Source organism: Oncorhynchus nerka, linkage group LG28 (genome assembly GCF_034236695.1).
Source record: "Oncorhynchus nerka isolate Pitt River linkage group LG28, Oner_Uvic_2.0, whole genome shotgun sequence".
Taxonomy (NCBI): Eukaryota; Metazoa; Chordata; class Actinopteri; order Salmoniformes; family Salmonidae; genus Oncorhynchus; species Oncorhynchus nerka.
The window spans coordinates 58429068-58444856 of NC_088423.1; the positions used below are offsets into that span (position 1 = coordinate 58429068).

General features: G+C 41.2%; 1 protein-coding gene across 1 annotated transcript in view; it reads left to right on the top strand.

The window, feature by feature from the left end:
- LOC115113446 (protein kinase C-binding protein NELL1) overlaps nt 1–15789 on the top strand; it is a 481860-nt gene that overhangs the window by 245887 nt on the left and 220184 nt on the right. Inside the window, exon 12 of the mRNA XM_029641098.2 lies at nt 961–1089. Coding sequence (XP_029496958.1) covers nt 961–1089 — 129 coding nt within the window. The remainder of the gene's footprint in view (nt 1–960; nt 1090–15789) is intronic.

The following is a 15789-nucleotide window of genomic DNA, read 5'->3' on the forward strand; positions in this document are numbered from 1 at the left end:
TCACCAGCTCTAACTCCACTTCACTGATACTATGCAGAAGTTCCCTCAATACTCTCCTAGCCTCTGAGGGATGAGAGAGCTCTATACTGTTGACAGAAAAGCCCAATTTGGACTTTTCCCATATTCCACCATTGACTCAAAGACTCGTACTCCTCTCTTAACTGCCCTTTCCAAAAAAGTTTCCAAACCTGAGCAAAAAGTTGCATCTTGTACGAGCTTTACATTGAACTTCCAAAAGGATGGCTGCCGAGGCCCTGGTGAAATAAACTGCAGAGCCATGGTTTTGTGGTGATCCGAAAAACCCACCGGGAGAATGGTAGCGCCCAACAACCTATTGATCTGATTCCTGGACATGTAAAACCAATCTAGTCGAGCTGCACTCACCCTAACCCCAAAGATCTTCATCCTTGTATACTGTCTTGTATTGGGATGTTGAGTTCTCCAAACATCCACTAAGCCAAACTGCTCAATGATGTCCTTTAACACCCCCACTGAGCCTGAATAAGCCTTCTCCCCATTTATATATTTTGTAAAATACATCGTACAGTTCCCGTCCCTGCCTACCACCAGCGTCTCCTCAGGAGCTACCTGTGAGAGTTCCTGTCTAAGACACCCAAACAGACTCCCCCTCTCTCTCCCTGTGTTAGGTACATACAAACGTACAAAGGACAAACACTGTGTTGTTAATATCTGCTTTCACCACAAGCAGTCTACCCCTACACACCCTCTTAAAAAAGCACATTTGGATCCTGAAGCACTGTGGTTTGGAGGGGGCTTTCACAGAGAGTGGGACTTGCACTAGTCATTTCTGGGAATGAAGGGATAGATGGGTTCAGATCGAGAGAGGAAACAACTGAGTCATCTACTGTACAGATCATTTTCTACCCCACTGTCAGCACCCTGTGTGATCTCAGTCAAATCCAGATTGTTGAGTCAGAACTTTGTCCCCCTCTCTCCCAGGCTACGACTTCTGTGCAGAGGGACTCATTTGTGGGGAAAATTCAGTGTGTAAAAACCGGAATACCAGAGCCGAGTGTGTGTGCAAGAGCGGCTTTGCCTCCATCCACGGGGACTCAACATACTGTGAAGGTAGGCGGCTGTGAACTATTTGACTGGGTAGAAGACTCTGGATGGGTATATAACGGGTAGACTTAGGGCTTGTTTTGTGTATGTAGAAGTTGTATTTCTTTATTGCAAAGAGGACTTAGGAGTAGAGTGAAGTTGCCCCTACACATGCTGATCTTGGGTAAGTTTAGCATTTTATCCCGCTATTGTTAAGGTTAGGATTGGAGGAGGGGAAGCTCATCCTAGATCTGTACCTAGATTCCTGAATTATCGGAAATTATATGATCTCTATGGTTGAGTGGACATATGGATATGTGAGATGCCTGGCCCATTCCATACAGTAGATGCCTGAAACAGAGCTTGGATCATGAGAGTTTCAACTACCTCTGGGTTTAGTAGGACATTTCAGAAGCAAAATGTATTTGTTCAGTATTTGTATATATTTGTATTTGTTATGGGTCCCCGTTAGCTCTTCCTGGGGTCCAAACACATTAAAACACTTACAATACATATAAAACAAAGGATAAAACAGTATATCATATAACATTATTACTCCACTACATATCTACAATACAAAATGTATAATACCACCATACAAAAATATTAAAATATATGTGTGTAGAGTGTGTGTGCTAGCGCTTGTGTGCGTATGCCTGTGTCTGTACCTTTGTTTGTGTTTCTTCACAGTCCCTGCTGTTCCATGAGGTTTATTTTTACCTGTTTTTTTTCAATTCTGATTCTACTGCTTTCATCAGCTACTTACCTGATGTGTAATAGAGTTCCATGTAGTCATGGCTCTATGTAGTACTGTGCACCTCCATTCGTCTGTTCTGGACTTGGGGATTTTGAAGAGACCTCTGGTGTTATGTCTTGTGGGATATGCATGGCTGTGTACTAGTACTTTTAACAGACATGTCGGTACATTCAGCTTCTTACAAAAACATACAAGAAGTGATTAAGTCAATCTCCCTTCCACTTTGAGACATCAGAGTTTGACATGCATCTCATTAATGTTAGCTCCCCGTGTACTTTTAAGGGGCAGTTCTTCTGCCCTGTTCTAAGCCAATTGTAAGTCCCTCTTTGTGGCACCTGACCACACTACTGAACAGTAGTCCAGATGTGACAAAACAAGGGCCTGCAGGACCTACCTGTTTTATCAATATGTTTTGACCATGACAGTTTACAGTCCAGGGTTACTCCAAGCAGTTTAGTCAACTCAACATGCTCAATTTCCAAACTATACATTACAATATTTAGTTGAGGTTTAGGGTTTAGTGAATGATTTGTCCCAAATAGAATGCTTTTTATTTTATTCCTTGCAATTCATTCTGAAACCTGCAGTTCTTTGTTAACTTCTTGGTGACAGGGGGCAGTATTTTCACGTATGGATGAAATGCATGCCCAAATTCAACTGCCTGCTACTCATCCCCAGAAGATAAGACATGCATATTATTAGATTTGGATTTAGATTTGGATAGAAAACACTCTGAAGTTTCTAGAACTGTTTGAATCATGTCTGTGAGTATAACAGTACTTATGTAGCAGGCGAAACCCCGCGGAAAAACTATTCAGATGTGGGGTTTTTTGAGGTCACTCTCTTTTCAATGAGTATTCATTGGGGATCCAGATTTCTAAAGGACCTTCTTGCAGTTCCTACCGCTTCCACTGGATGTCACCAGTCTTTAGAAATTGGTTGAGGTTTTTCCTTTGTGCAATGAAGAAGTAGCTCTGTTCAAAACTAGGGTCACTTCAAGTGTCCTGTTTGTTAGAGGCGCGTGACCAGAAAGGTAGCGTCAGTTTGTTTTCTTCCTGTATTGAACACAGATCACCCAGTTTCATCATCAGTTTACAGGTAAACTTTGAGATATTTTGTAGTTACGTTGAGCAAGTTGGAACCGGTGTTTTTCTGGATCAAACGCGCCAAATAAATGGAGATTTTGTATATATATCGACAGAATTAATCGAACAAAAGGACCATTTGTGATGTTTATGGGGCATATTGGAGTGCCAACAAAAGAAGCGCGTCAAAGGTGAGCCTTGATTTATATTTTTATTTTGGCGTTTTGTGTCGCGTCTGCAGGGTTGAAATATGTTTTCTCTCTTTTGTTTACGAAGGTGCTATCCTCAGATAATAGCATCGTTTGCTTTCCCCCGAAAGCCTTTTTGAAATCTGACATGTTGGCTGGATTCACAACACGTGTAGCTTTAATTTGGTATCTTACATGTGTGATTTCATGAAAGTTTGATAAAATATACTGTACCTCTCTGTTGATATCACACACATTATCAAGCATTTCACACATTTGTCCAGATACTGAGTGGTTGCTCAACCAAAGTTTTGAGATTAGAGGTTTAGTATGATACCTTGCGTTACTGCTTCATTGCTCCAGACCAGCGCAAGGGAGAGTTAGAGCACTGATTATGCTTTCGGGTCCCAAGGCGCTAATGTGTCTCTAACTGACAATGAATGTGCGACATAAACCAAATAGAAATTGATAATTGTGCACGACTTCAAAATGTAATTTCAATGAACTGAATGATGAGGATGAAGAAGTGGATTGAATTTAGGACAGTAATGTAAGAATTGCTATTCCTCTGTCCTGCACTCGCACACACGGAAAAATATACTTATTTTATTGTTACTTCAACAGTATTACTTACTAAAACTGTTGTTATGCTAAGGTTTTATTCTAAGAGAAATTAAAATGTTCAATTATATTCCAGGATATTCAAATGATATATGTGTTGACTGAATATAAGCAAGTGTCTGCTAAAAAGTACCAACATTCTATCTGATAGTGTTTAACCTCTTGCTCCTACCTGACACGCAGGCGTCCCATCTAGACATCCCGAAATGCAAATGCGCTACGCTAAATGCTAATAGTACTAGTTAAAACTCAAACGTTCATTAAAATACACATGCAGGGTAGTGAATTAAAGCTACACTCGTTGTGAATCCAGGCAACAAGTCAGATTTTTAAAATGCTTTTCGGCGAAAGCATGAGAAGCTATTATCTGATAGCAAGTAACACCCCAAAATAATTAGCATAGTCGGCGCTACACAAAACGCACAAATAAAATATAAAACATTCATTACCTTGACCATCTTCTTTGTTGGCACTCCTAGATGTCCCATAAACATCACTATTGGGTCTTTTTTTCGATTAAATCGGTCCATATATAGCCTAGATATCGATCTATGAAGACTGTGTGATCAAGGAAAAAAATAGCGTTTCATAACGTAACGTCATTTTTTTTAATTAAAAAAGTTGACGATAAACTTTCACAAAACACTTCGAAATACTTTTGTAATGCAACTTTAGATATTAGTAAACGTTAATAAGCGATCAAATTGATCACGGGGCGATGTATATTCTATAGCTGTCCGTCTGGAAATAATGTCCGGGTAAATCTCAACCAAAATATCCGGTCGGAGACCGGAAGAACTGCGCTGCCTTGCGTCTGTTTGACCAAGAAACAAATAGTAGGCAAATGACAAGTGTGGAAGCTGTATGTATTGCAACCTCGGCCCCATTAAATGTGGTTCACCTTTATCAATGGGTTCAAGTCGCCCATGGATATATTTTTCCATTTTCAGTGATCAGATTTTCCTGCACTTTTCGATGAAACGCACGTACTGTTATAGTCACAGCCGTGATTTAACCAGTTTTATAAACGTCTGAGTGTTTTCTATCCACACATACTAATCATATGCATATACTATATTCCTGGCATGAGTAGCAGGGCGCTGAAATGTTGCGCGATTTTTAACAGAATGTTCGAAAAAGTAGGGGGTAGGAGTAACAGGTTAATAAAGAAATGTTTTGGTTATCCTGACCTGGACACCATGTATTATAGTCTATTAAAGGGAAAATATTACCACCGTCTCTTGCACATGTCATTTTCCATATGGATCCATAAAGATTTATTATGGGAATAAATATCACTGAATGACAGAAACATTGTAAGCTAATGAAGGTAAACACATTTTTGCTAACTGGAAGATATTATTTCAAAATTAATGGAAGAGGCAAGTGGGAAGGGGGGGAAAACAGCATTCAGAGATAAAGACAGCGCTGCTCTGAGACAAGCATGGGGACTGGCCTTGATAAATCAATAAGATTTTTATTTGAACTGAATCTTCGTTTGGGTATTGGTTAGGCTACAGTTAGGGTGTGGAAATGTTAGGATTATTTTGCTATTACTGTAGTACTTTAGCCTACTCCCGACTGGTCATGTTGTACAGAGCCATTATGGGCTGTTAGCAGGACAATAGACTCTTGCCAACACCGTGCAAGGCAAATGATCAGCATTAAAAACTTTGTGGATCGGTTCTCCCAAGTGGCGCAATGGTCTAAGACACTGCATTGCAGAACAAACTGTGTTGCTATAGATGCTGGTTCGATACCTGTGCCGGCTGCGACCGGGAGACCCATGAGGCGATGCACAATTGACACAGCGTCATCCGGATTAGGGGAGGGTTTGGCCGGCCGGCATGTCCTTGTCCAAAAAATAGACACGGTAGGCTTTTGGTTTCTCTCCCTCTTAAAATATAAATATATTTTTGGGGATTTATAAATATTATTTTTGCCTTTATTCAGATTACAATCGCTCACTTTCGGTTATTTGACAACAAAATCATCTCTAAAATATTGTTATTTTTTTAACAAACAATCCTCTAAATGTAATTATTGGCGGAGAGCCATATAGATTGCAAAATAGTTGGGAAGAGATTTTTTGATGGCACATGGTTTATGAATTGACATTACATTTTCCGTTCCTCCTGAACAATAGTGTGATCATTGCTTTTCCTCCGTGTTGCACACACACCCCCAAAACATGTACTTCTATTTTTGTTTCTACTTGATCAAAACAAGCTGTAACTGGACTGTAGCATTTTACTTACAAAAATTACATGATAAGCACACATTTGTAAACTCTAAAAGTAATTGGAAAGGTAGATACAATTTACTTGTGACATTGTGTTTACAATAAAGAATGTAAACAAGATTTAAACAAGATGCTGTGTGTGATGGACAGCTGGAGGCATTTTGAAAACAGGTTTTCAAACACTTGTTTTTCACTCTAGTACTGTTATACTGTAGCAGGTGTAGCCCATCATGCAAACAATTTTTTGTTTTGGCAGGACAGTAGCCTGGCTACTATAGGTGTGAAAATCCCCCAATGTGTAATGTATTCGATGCTTAGGTACTATAAAGTGTTACGTTTCTAACTCAAGACCACATGCAACCGCAAAATGTCGGAGAGCCATATAGATTGCAAAATAGTTTGGGAAGACATTCCATGGCACATGGTTTATGAATTGACAAGCTACTCTTCATAGCCCAGCTGCTGTAGGTGTGAAAATCCACCAATTTGGCCCTAACAGTTATTCATCAACATCTTTATGCTTCATTAATAAAATAACATGATAAAAGACATTCAAAATGCAGATGTTTATTTAATCTACATTTTATTTGCACTTCCCCCCAGCTCCAAAACCACGGTCATGTTATTCAGCACCATTATGGGAAATTAGCAGGACAAAAGACTCTTGCCAAGGAGGGTAGGGGGAAATTGTATCGTCAAATGTCATTCTTAGTTACGTTGGCTGTATCACAACCGGCGGTGGTTTGGAGTCCCTTAGGGCGGTGTACAATTGGCCCAGCATTGTCCAGGTTTGGCCGGTGTAGGCCATCATTGTAAATATGAATTTGTTCTTAACTGACAGTGGCACACCAGGCCAGTGCAGACAAAGCTACTGCCAGTGCTAACAAAGCTATTGGCCCAAACAAAAATAAGATCTGACTCAACAACCAGCTGTTTGAGAGCTGTGCACTCTTTCTGCCCGACAGATTATCTATATGCTATACTGTAAGTGTGCGTCATGCATGATAAAAAATATGTATAAAAAAATACTTCACCAACGGCTTCAGGAATCCATTAGTTTTCTAATCAATTATATAGCCTAGATTTAAAATAGCATTACATTATTACAATATTCTTTTCCCTGGTCCAAGTGGACTACTTGGGGATGATCGATTGGCCTGGAGTTTTCCCAAAACCTCCCTGGGCCAGCAAACAGCTCTGTATGTCAAAAGCAGATCATATTTAGATTTTAGTCATTGAGCAGAAGCTCTTATCCAGATCGACTTACAGAAGCAATTACGGTTAACTTCTTATGGCTGCAGGGGCAGTATTGAGTAGCTTGGATGAAAAGGTGCCCATTGTATAAATGGCCAGCTCCTCCGTCCCAGTTGCTAATATATGCATATTATTATTATTATTATTGGATAGAAAACACTCTAAAGTTTCCAAAACTGTCAAAATATTGTCTGTGAGTATAACAGAACTGATATTGCAGGCGAAACCCTGAGGAAAATGAAAACAGGAAGTGGCTTCTATTTTGAAAACTCCATGTTCCATTAGCCTCCCTTTGCTGGATTTAAAGGGATATGAACCGGATTCCTTTTCCTATCGCTTCCTCAAGGTCTTCAGACATTGTTTCATGCTCGTGTCAAGTGGTCACATGAGTTTTGCTCGCGCAACAGAATTTGGATAGGTATTGCTTTTCCCTCTCCTACTGTGAAAGACGTTTGCGGTTGATATATTATCGATTATATATTTTAAAAACACCTAAGGATTGATTATAAAAAAACGTTTGACATGTTTCTGTGGATATTATGGAAACTATTTGGAATTTCTGTCTGCGTTGTCGTGACCGCTCTTTCCTGTGGATTTCTGAACATAGAAACGGAGGTATTTTGGATATAAAAATAATCTTTATGGAACAAACGGAACATTTGTTGTGTAACTGGGAGTCTCGTGAGTGAACACATCCGAAGATCATCAAAGGTAAACAATTATTTTGATTGCTTTTCTGATTTTCGTCACCAAGCTTCCTGATGCTGAGTGTACATAATGTTATGTTTTGCGATCGATAAATTTACACAAACGCTTGGATTGCTTTCGCTGAAAAGCATCATTTCAAAATCTGACACGACAGGTGGATTAACAAAAGGCTAAACTGTGTTTTCCTATATTGCACTTGTGATTTCATGAATATAAATATTTATAGTAATATTTATTGTATGTAGCGCTATGCTATTCAGCGGTTGTTGATGACACTTATCCCGATAGGGGGATTGCAGCCATACCGGGTTAAGTGCTATTCTCAAAGGCACATTGACAGATTTTTCACCAATCAGCTCAGGGATTCAAACCAGCAACCTTTCGGTTACTGGCGCAACGCTGTTAACAGCTAGCCTACCTACCACACTATATCATAGACGGGCATTCCTGTGCCATTCTTGCCTCTTCAGAAAGTTTATTTTTGGTCAATTGCACATTTGGTTTTGAATAGGCAAAATCATGACAATTACAAAACGTGAAACTAACGTGACCAGGAAAAAAACACGTACATTTTTTTTTTTTTTTAATTGTACCTTTATTTTACTAGGCAAGTCAGTTTATTAAGAACAAATGCTTATTTTCAATGACGGCCTAGGAACAGTGGGTTAACTGCCTGTTCAGGGTCATATTGGTCATGGCTCCCAGGTGGCGCAGTTGTCTAAGACACTGCATCTTAGTGCAAAAGGCATCACTACAGTCCCTGGTTTGAATCCAGGCTGTATCACATCTGATTGTGATTGGGAGTCCTATTGGGCAGTGCACAATTGGCCCAGAGTCGTCCGGGTTAGGGTTTGGCTGGGGTTTGCCGTCATTTAATTAAGAATTTGTTCTTAACTGGCTTGCCTAGTTAAATAACAAGAAAATATGTGATCAATATATGTTGATGATTTCATTCCTGTGCTGTTTGTACATACTCTGGTAGGTTGACTGACAACCAGGTTGCAGGCACTGATTACATTGTTTTTCTTGAGTGGGCAGCTTGATGAGAGCCAGTCAATATTTAAATCACCCAGAAAATATACTGTACCTCTCTGTTGATATCACACACATTATCAAGCATTTCACGCATGTTGTCCAGATACTGACTGTCAGCACTTGGTGGTCTATAGAAGCTTCCCACAAGAATGGGCTTAAGGTAAGGAAGATGAACCTACAGCCATATTGTGTCAACAGTATTTAACATGAGATCGTCTTATTATTTTTATGTTTCCAAAAAGTGTCAAAAAAGTAAATAAAAGTTATGCTAATGAAGTGGAAAGTGGTAAGAGCAATTGTACCATTTCCCTCGACCCCTTTCCCGTTCTCCTTCTGTATTGTGTCCTGTGATGCCATTTCCCCTTACCCCCCTCTCTCCCCCTTCTGTATTGTGTCCTGTGATGCCATTTCTCTTTGCCAACCTTCCTCCTTCTGTATTGTGTCCTATGGTACAATTTCCCTTTACCCTCTTCCTTCCCTTCTTCTGTATTGTGTCCTGTGATGCCTTTTCCAGTTGCCACCCTCATTCCTTTCTTCTGTATTGTGCCCTGTGGTGCCATTTCCCTTTACCCCACTTCGTCCTTCTTTATTGTGACCCTGTGGTGCCATTTCCCTTTTCTAACCTCCCCCATCCTTCTGTATTGTGTCATGTGGTGCCATTACCCTTTACCCCCTCCCTACCTACTTTTGTATTGTTTAATGTGGAGCCATCTTCTTTTACCCCATCCCTCCCTCCTGTATTGTATCCCTGTTTTGCCACCCCCCCATTAATACTTCTGTATTGTGTCCAGTGGTGCCATTTCCCTTTACCCTCTCCGTCCCTGCATTTAAAATGTTTCCTGTGTTGCCATTCACCCTCTCCCTTCTTCTGTATTGTGTCCTGTGGTACCATTTCCATTTACCCCAATCCCACCCTCCTTCTATGTTGTGAACCCATGGTGCCATTCCCTTTCCCCACATCATTCATTCTTGTGTCCTGTGGTACCATTTCCATTTACCCCAATCCCACCCTCCTTCTATATTGTGACCCCATGGTGCCATTTCCCTTTCCCCACCTCCCTCCCTCAATCATTATTGTGTCCTGTGGTACCATTTTACTTTGCCATCCTCCTTCCTAACGCAATGTGTCCTGTGGTACTATTTCCCTTCACCCCAATTCCCTCCCTCCTTCTGTACTGTGTCCTGTGATGGAATTTCCCATTACCCGACACCCCTCCCTAATTCATGATTCTGTGTACTGTGCTGCCATTTCCCTTTACCCCACTCCCTCCTTAAATTTTTACATTTAAATTTCCTTGTGATGTCATTAGCCCCCCTCCTTCCTCCTGTATTATGTCGTGTTGTACCATTTCCTTTTAGCCCAATTCCTCCCTCCTTCTGTATTGTGTTTATGTAGTGCCATTTTTTTTACCCCCTCCATCATTCTGTATTGTGTCCTTGAGGTGCAATTTCCCTTTTCCTCCTTGTTTATTGTGTCCTATGGTGCCATTTCCATTTACTCACCTCCCTCACTCCTTCTTTATTTTCTCCCTGTGGTGCCACTTCCCCTTTACCCCCTCTCCCCTTCCTTCTGTATTGTGTCCTTGCGGTGCCATTTCCACCCCCCCCCCCTCCATCATTCTATATTATGTCTCTGTGGTGCCATTTTCCTTAACCCCCTCCCTCCTTCCCTCTGTATTGTATCCTGTTGTGCCATTTCCCTTTACCTCCATCCCTCCCTCTGTATTTTGTCATGTGGTGCCATTTTCCTTTACCGCCTAACTCATTCTGTATTGCGTCTTGTGGTATAATGTATTTTATTTTATTTATTTAGCCTTTATATAACTTAGCAAGTCAGTTAAGAACAAATTCTTATTTACAATAATGGCCTACCCCGGATGACACTGGGCCAATTGTGCGCCTTCCGTGGGACTCCCAATCACGGCCGGATGTGATACAGCCTGAATTCTAACCAGGGACTGTAGTAACGCCTTTTGCACTGAGATGCAGTGCCTTAGACCACTGCGCCACTCATAAGCCAGCTGGACCCCATTCCCTCCCCTCCCCGCGTTTGTATTGTGTCCCTGTGGTGCCATATGCCTTTACCCCCCTTCCTTCATTCCTTCCGTATTGTGTCCATGTGGTGCCATTTCACTTTACCACCCTCGTTACCTCCTTCTGTACTGTGTCCTGTGGTGCCATTTCCTTTTAGCCCCCTCCTTCTGTATTGTGTCATGCGGTGCCACTTCCCTTTACCCCTTCCCTCTCTCCCTCTGTATTATGTCCACGTGCAGCCATTTCTCTTTATCCCCCCTAACTCCTTCTATATTGTGTCCTGTGGTGCAATTTACCTATACCCCCTTCCCTACCTCCTAATGTATGGTCCTTTGGTTCCATTTCCCTTTACCTCTTTCCCTCCTCCTGTATTGTGTACTGTGCAGCCCGTTCCCTTTACCCTCCTCCCGCTGTATTGTATCCTGTTGTGCCATTTCCCTTTACCCCCATTCCCCTATCTGTATTGTGTCCTGTGCAGTCAGTTCCCTTTACCCGCCTCCCGCTGTATTGTATCCTGTTGTGCGATTTCCCTTTACCCCCATCCCCTCCCTCTGTATTGTGTCCTGTGCAGCCAGTTCCCTTTACCCACTGTATTGTGTTCTGTTTTGCTATTTCCCTTCCCTTTACCACCCAAATGACTTCTGTATTTTGTCTTGTGGTGCGTTTTACCTATACCCCTTTCCTCCTTCCTTATGCATTTTCTCTTTTGGTGCCATTTCCCATTAACCTCCTTTCCTCCTTCTGCACTGTGTCCCTTTGGTGGCTTTTCCCTTAACCCCCTCCCACCTTTCTTCCGCATTGCGTCCTGTGGTGCAATTTCCCTTTATATCCCTCTCTCCCTCTGTATTGTGACCCTGTGCTGACATTTCCCTTAATCCCCCTAACTCCTTCTGTATTGTGTCCTTTGGCACAATTTTGCGTTACCCCATTCCACCCCTCCTTCTGTATTGTGTCCTGTGATACCATTTCCCTTTACCCCATTCCCTCCCTCCTTCTGTATTGTGTCTCTGTGGTTCCATTTCCTATTCCCCCTCCCTCCCTCCCTCCCTCCCTCCCTCTGTATTGTGTGTTGTGGTGCCATTTCCCTTTAACCCCCTCCCTATGCACTGTGTCATGTGGTACCAATTCCCTTAACCCCCTAACTCCTTCTGTATTGTGTTCTCTGGTACCATCCCCTTTCACCATCTCCCTCCTTCTATATTGTGGCCTGTGGTGCCATTTCTCTTTACCCCCTCCTTCCCTACTTCTGTATTGTGTCCCTTTGGTTCCAAATTAGTTGCAGAATGAATAGGAAATATAGTCAAGACGTTGACAATGTTATAAATAATGATTTTGAATTGAAATAATAATTGTGCCCTTCAAACTTTGCTTTCGTCAAAGAATCCTCCATTTGCAGCAATTATAGTTTTGCAGACCTTTGGCATTCTAGTTGTCAATTTGTTGAGGTAATCTGAAGAGATTTCACCCCAAGCTTCCTGAAACACCACCCACAAGTTGGATTGGCTTGATGGGCACTTCTTAAGTACCATACTGTCAAGCTGTGCTGGCCACTCCATTATAGACAGAATACTAGCTGACTGGTTCTTCCCTTAATACCCTGCTTCTTGCATAGTTTGGAGCTGTGCTTTGGGTCATTGTCCTGTTGTAGGAGGAAATTGGCTCCACAGGGTATGGCATGGTGTTGCAAAAGGGAGTGATAGCCTTCCTTCAAGATCACTTTTAGCCTGTACAAATCTCCCACTTCACCACCACCAAGCACCCCCAGACCGTCACATTGCCTCCACCATGCTTGACAGATGGTGTTAAGCATTCCTCCAGCATCTTTTTATTTATTCTCTGTCTCACAAATGTTCTTCTTTGTGATCCAAACACCTCAAACATAGATTTGTCTGTATATAACACTTTTTCCAATCTTCCAGTGTCTGTGTTCTTTTCCCCAACTTAATCTTTTTTTATTATTGGCCTGTCTGAGATATGGCTTTTTCTTTGCAACTCTGCCTAGAAGGCCAGCATCCCGGAGTTGCCTCTTCACTGTTGACGTTGAGACTGATGTTTTGCGGGTAATATTTAACTTCTTGATGCACCCATCCCGTTAGCGGGATCATTTTGTCAACATCCGCTGAATTGCAGAGTGCCAAATTCAAATTAAATTACTAAAAAAATATATATATATTTTTTTGTTTGTTGTTAATCCACCTGAGGTGTCAGATTTCAAAGAAGCTTTTCGGCGAAAGCATACCAAGTGTTTATGTAAGGACATCTCTCTCAGCAGAGAAAACATTACAATTTTTATTTTACCTTTATTTAACTAGGCAAGTCAGTTAACCTCTTGAACCTCTGGGGTCAGTATTTCATTTTTGGCTGAAAAACATTCCCGTTTTAAACAAGATATTTTGTCACGAAAAGATGCTCGACTATGCATATAATTGACAGCTTTGGAAAGAAAACACTCTGACGTTTCCAAAACTGCACAGATATTGTCTGTGAGTGCCACAGAACTAATGCTACAGGCGAAACCAAGATGAAATTTCATACAGGAAGTGAGCCAGATTTTGAATGCGCTGTGTTCCAATGTCTCCTTATATGGCTGTGAATGCGCAAGGAATGAGCCTACACTTTCTGTCGTTTCCCCAAGGTGTTTGCAGCATTGTGACGTATTTGTAGGCATATCATTGGAAAATTGACCATAAGAGACTACATTTACCAGGTGTCCGCTCGGTGTCCTCCGTCGAAACTATTGCGTAATCTCCAGGTGCGTGCATTTTTCCATTTTGAACAGAGGAGAAACCAAACTGCCACGAGTGACTTATCATCGAATAGATATGTGAAAAACACCTTGAGGATTGATTCTAAACAACGTTTGCCATGTTTCTGTCGATATTAATGGAGTTAATTTGGAAAAAGGTCGCGTTGTAATGACTGAATTTTCGGGGGGTTTTCTTAGCCAAACGTGATGAACAAAATGGAGCGATTTCTCCTACACAAATAATATTTTTGGAAAAACTGAACATTTGACATCTAACTGAGAGTCTCCTCATTGAAAACATCCAAAGTTCTTCAAAGGTAAGTTATTTTATTTGAAGGCTTTTCTTGTTTTTGTGAAAACGTTAACTGCTGAATGCTAGGCTTAATGCTATGCTAGCTATCAATACTCTTACACAAATGCTTGTTGGTTGAAAAGCATTTTTTGAAAATCTGAGATGACAGTGTTGTTAGCAAATATATTTATTTCATTTCATTTGCGATTTTCATGAATAGTTAACGTTGCGTTATGGTAATGAGCTTGAGGCTATAATTACGCTCCCGGATACAGGTTTTTTTCTTAGCCAAACGTGATGAACAAAACAGAGCGATTTCTCCTACACAAATAATCTTTTGGGAAAAACTGAACATTTGCTATCTAACTGAGAGTCTCCTCATTGAAAACATCCGAAGTTCTTCAAAAGGTAAATGATTTTATTTGAATGCTTTTCTTGTTTTTGTGAAAATGTTGCCTGCTGAATGCTAGGCTTAATGCTATGCTAGCTTTCAATACTCTTACACAAACGCTTGTGAAAAGCATTTTTTGAAAATCTGAGATGACAGTGTTAACAAAAGGCCAAGCTTGTGAGCCAATATATTTATTTCATTTCATTTGCGCTTTTCATGAATAGTTAACGTTGCGTTATGGTAATGAGCTTGAGGCTATAATTACGCTCCCGGATACGGGATTGCTCGTCGCAACAGGTTAAGAACAAATTCCTATTTTCAATGACGGCCTAGGAACAGTGAGTTAACTGCCTGTTCAGGGGCAGAACGACAGATTTGTACCTTGTCAGCTCGGGGATTTGAACTCGCAACCTTCCGGTTACTAACAGCTAGCAGCAAACACAAACAGCTAGCAGGGAAGTAGATTGGTCACGAAAGTCAGAAAAGCAATAAAATTAATTGTTGACCTTTTATGATCTTTTGGATGTTTGCACTCACGAGACTCCCAGTTACACAATAAATGTTCCTTTTGTTCCATAAAGATGATTTTATATCCAAAATACCTCCATTTGGTTGGTTATGTTCAGAAATCCACAGGCTCAAGCGGCACGACCGGGCAGACGAAAATTCCAAATAGTATCCGTAAAGTTCGTAGAAACATGTCAAACCTTTTTTATAATCAATCTTCAGGTTGTTTTTACATTATATAATCGATAATATCTCAACCGGTCTGTAGCTTAGTCTAATTCTGCCTGCTAACTGCTAGCTTGTTTAGCCCCGGTCTGCTAACTGCTACCTTGTTTAGACCCGGTCCGCTAACTGCTAGCTTGTTTAGCCCCGGCCTACTAACTGTTAGCTTGTTAGCACAGGCCTGCTAACCGTCTGAATCGCCGCGTCCCAAACACTCACTGGACCCATATTTACTTTTTATCTCTTTTCGATTTTTAATTTATTTATACCTTCCGGTAACCTGCCTCACCCAATGTGATACGGAATCGCTATTATTTTTTATTTTTAGAACACACTCAAGAACCTCCAGAAGCTAACCAGCTAACTTGCTACAAGCTATTTAGTCATTGTTAGCCACTGCTAGCAGCTTTTACCTTTTACCTTCTGCACAGCCAGACAGTTTTTTTAACCTGGATAACACTCGCCAGTCCAGCTTCCCTGCCCCATCCACCGCTGCCCCCTGGACACTGATCACTTGGCTACATAGCTGATGCATGCTGGACAGTCCATTAATCATGGTACTCCATTCTGCTTGTTTATGTTTTATCTGTCGGCCCCAGCCGCACTCAGGCTCTGTGTGTAGTTAATCCGACCCTCCCTGCCTAG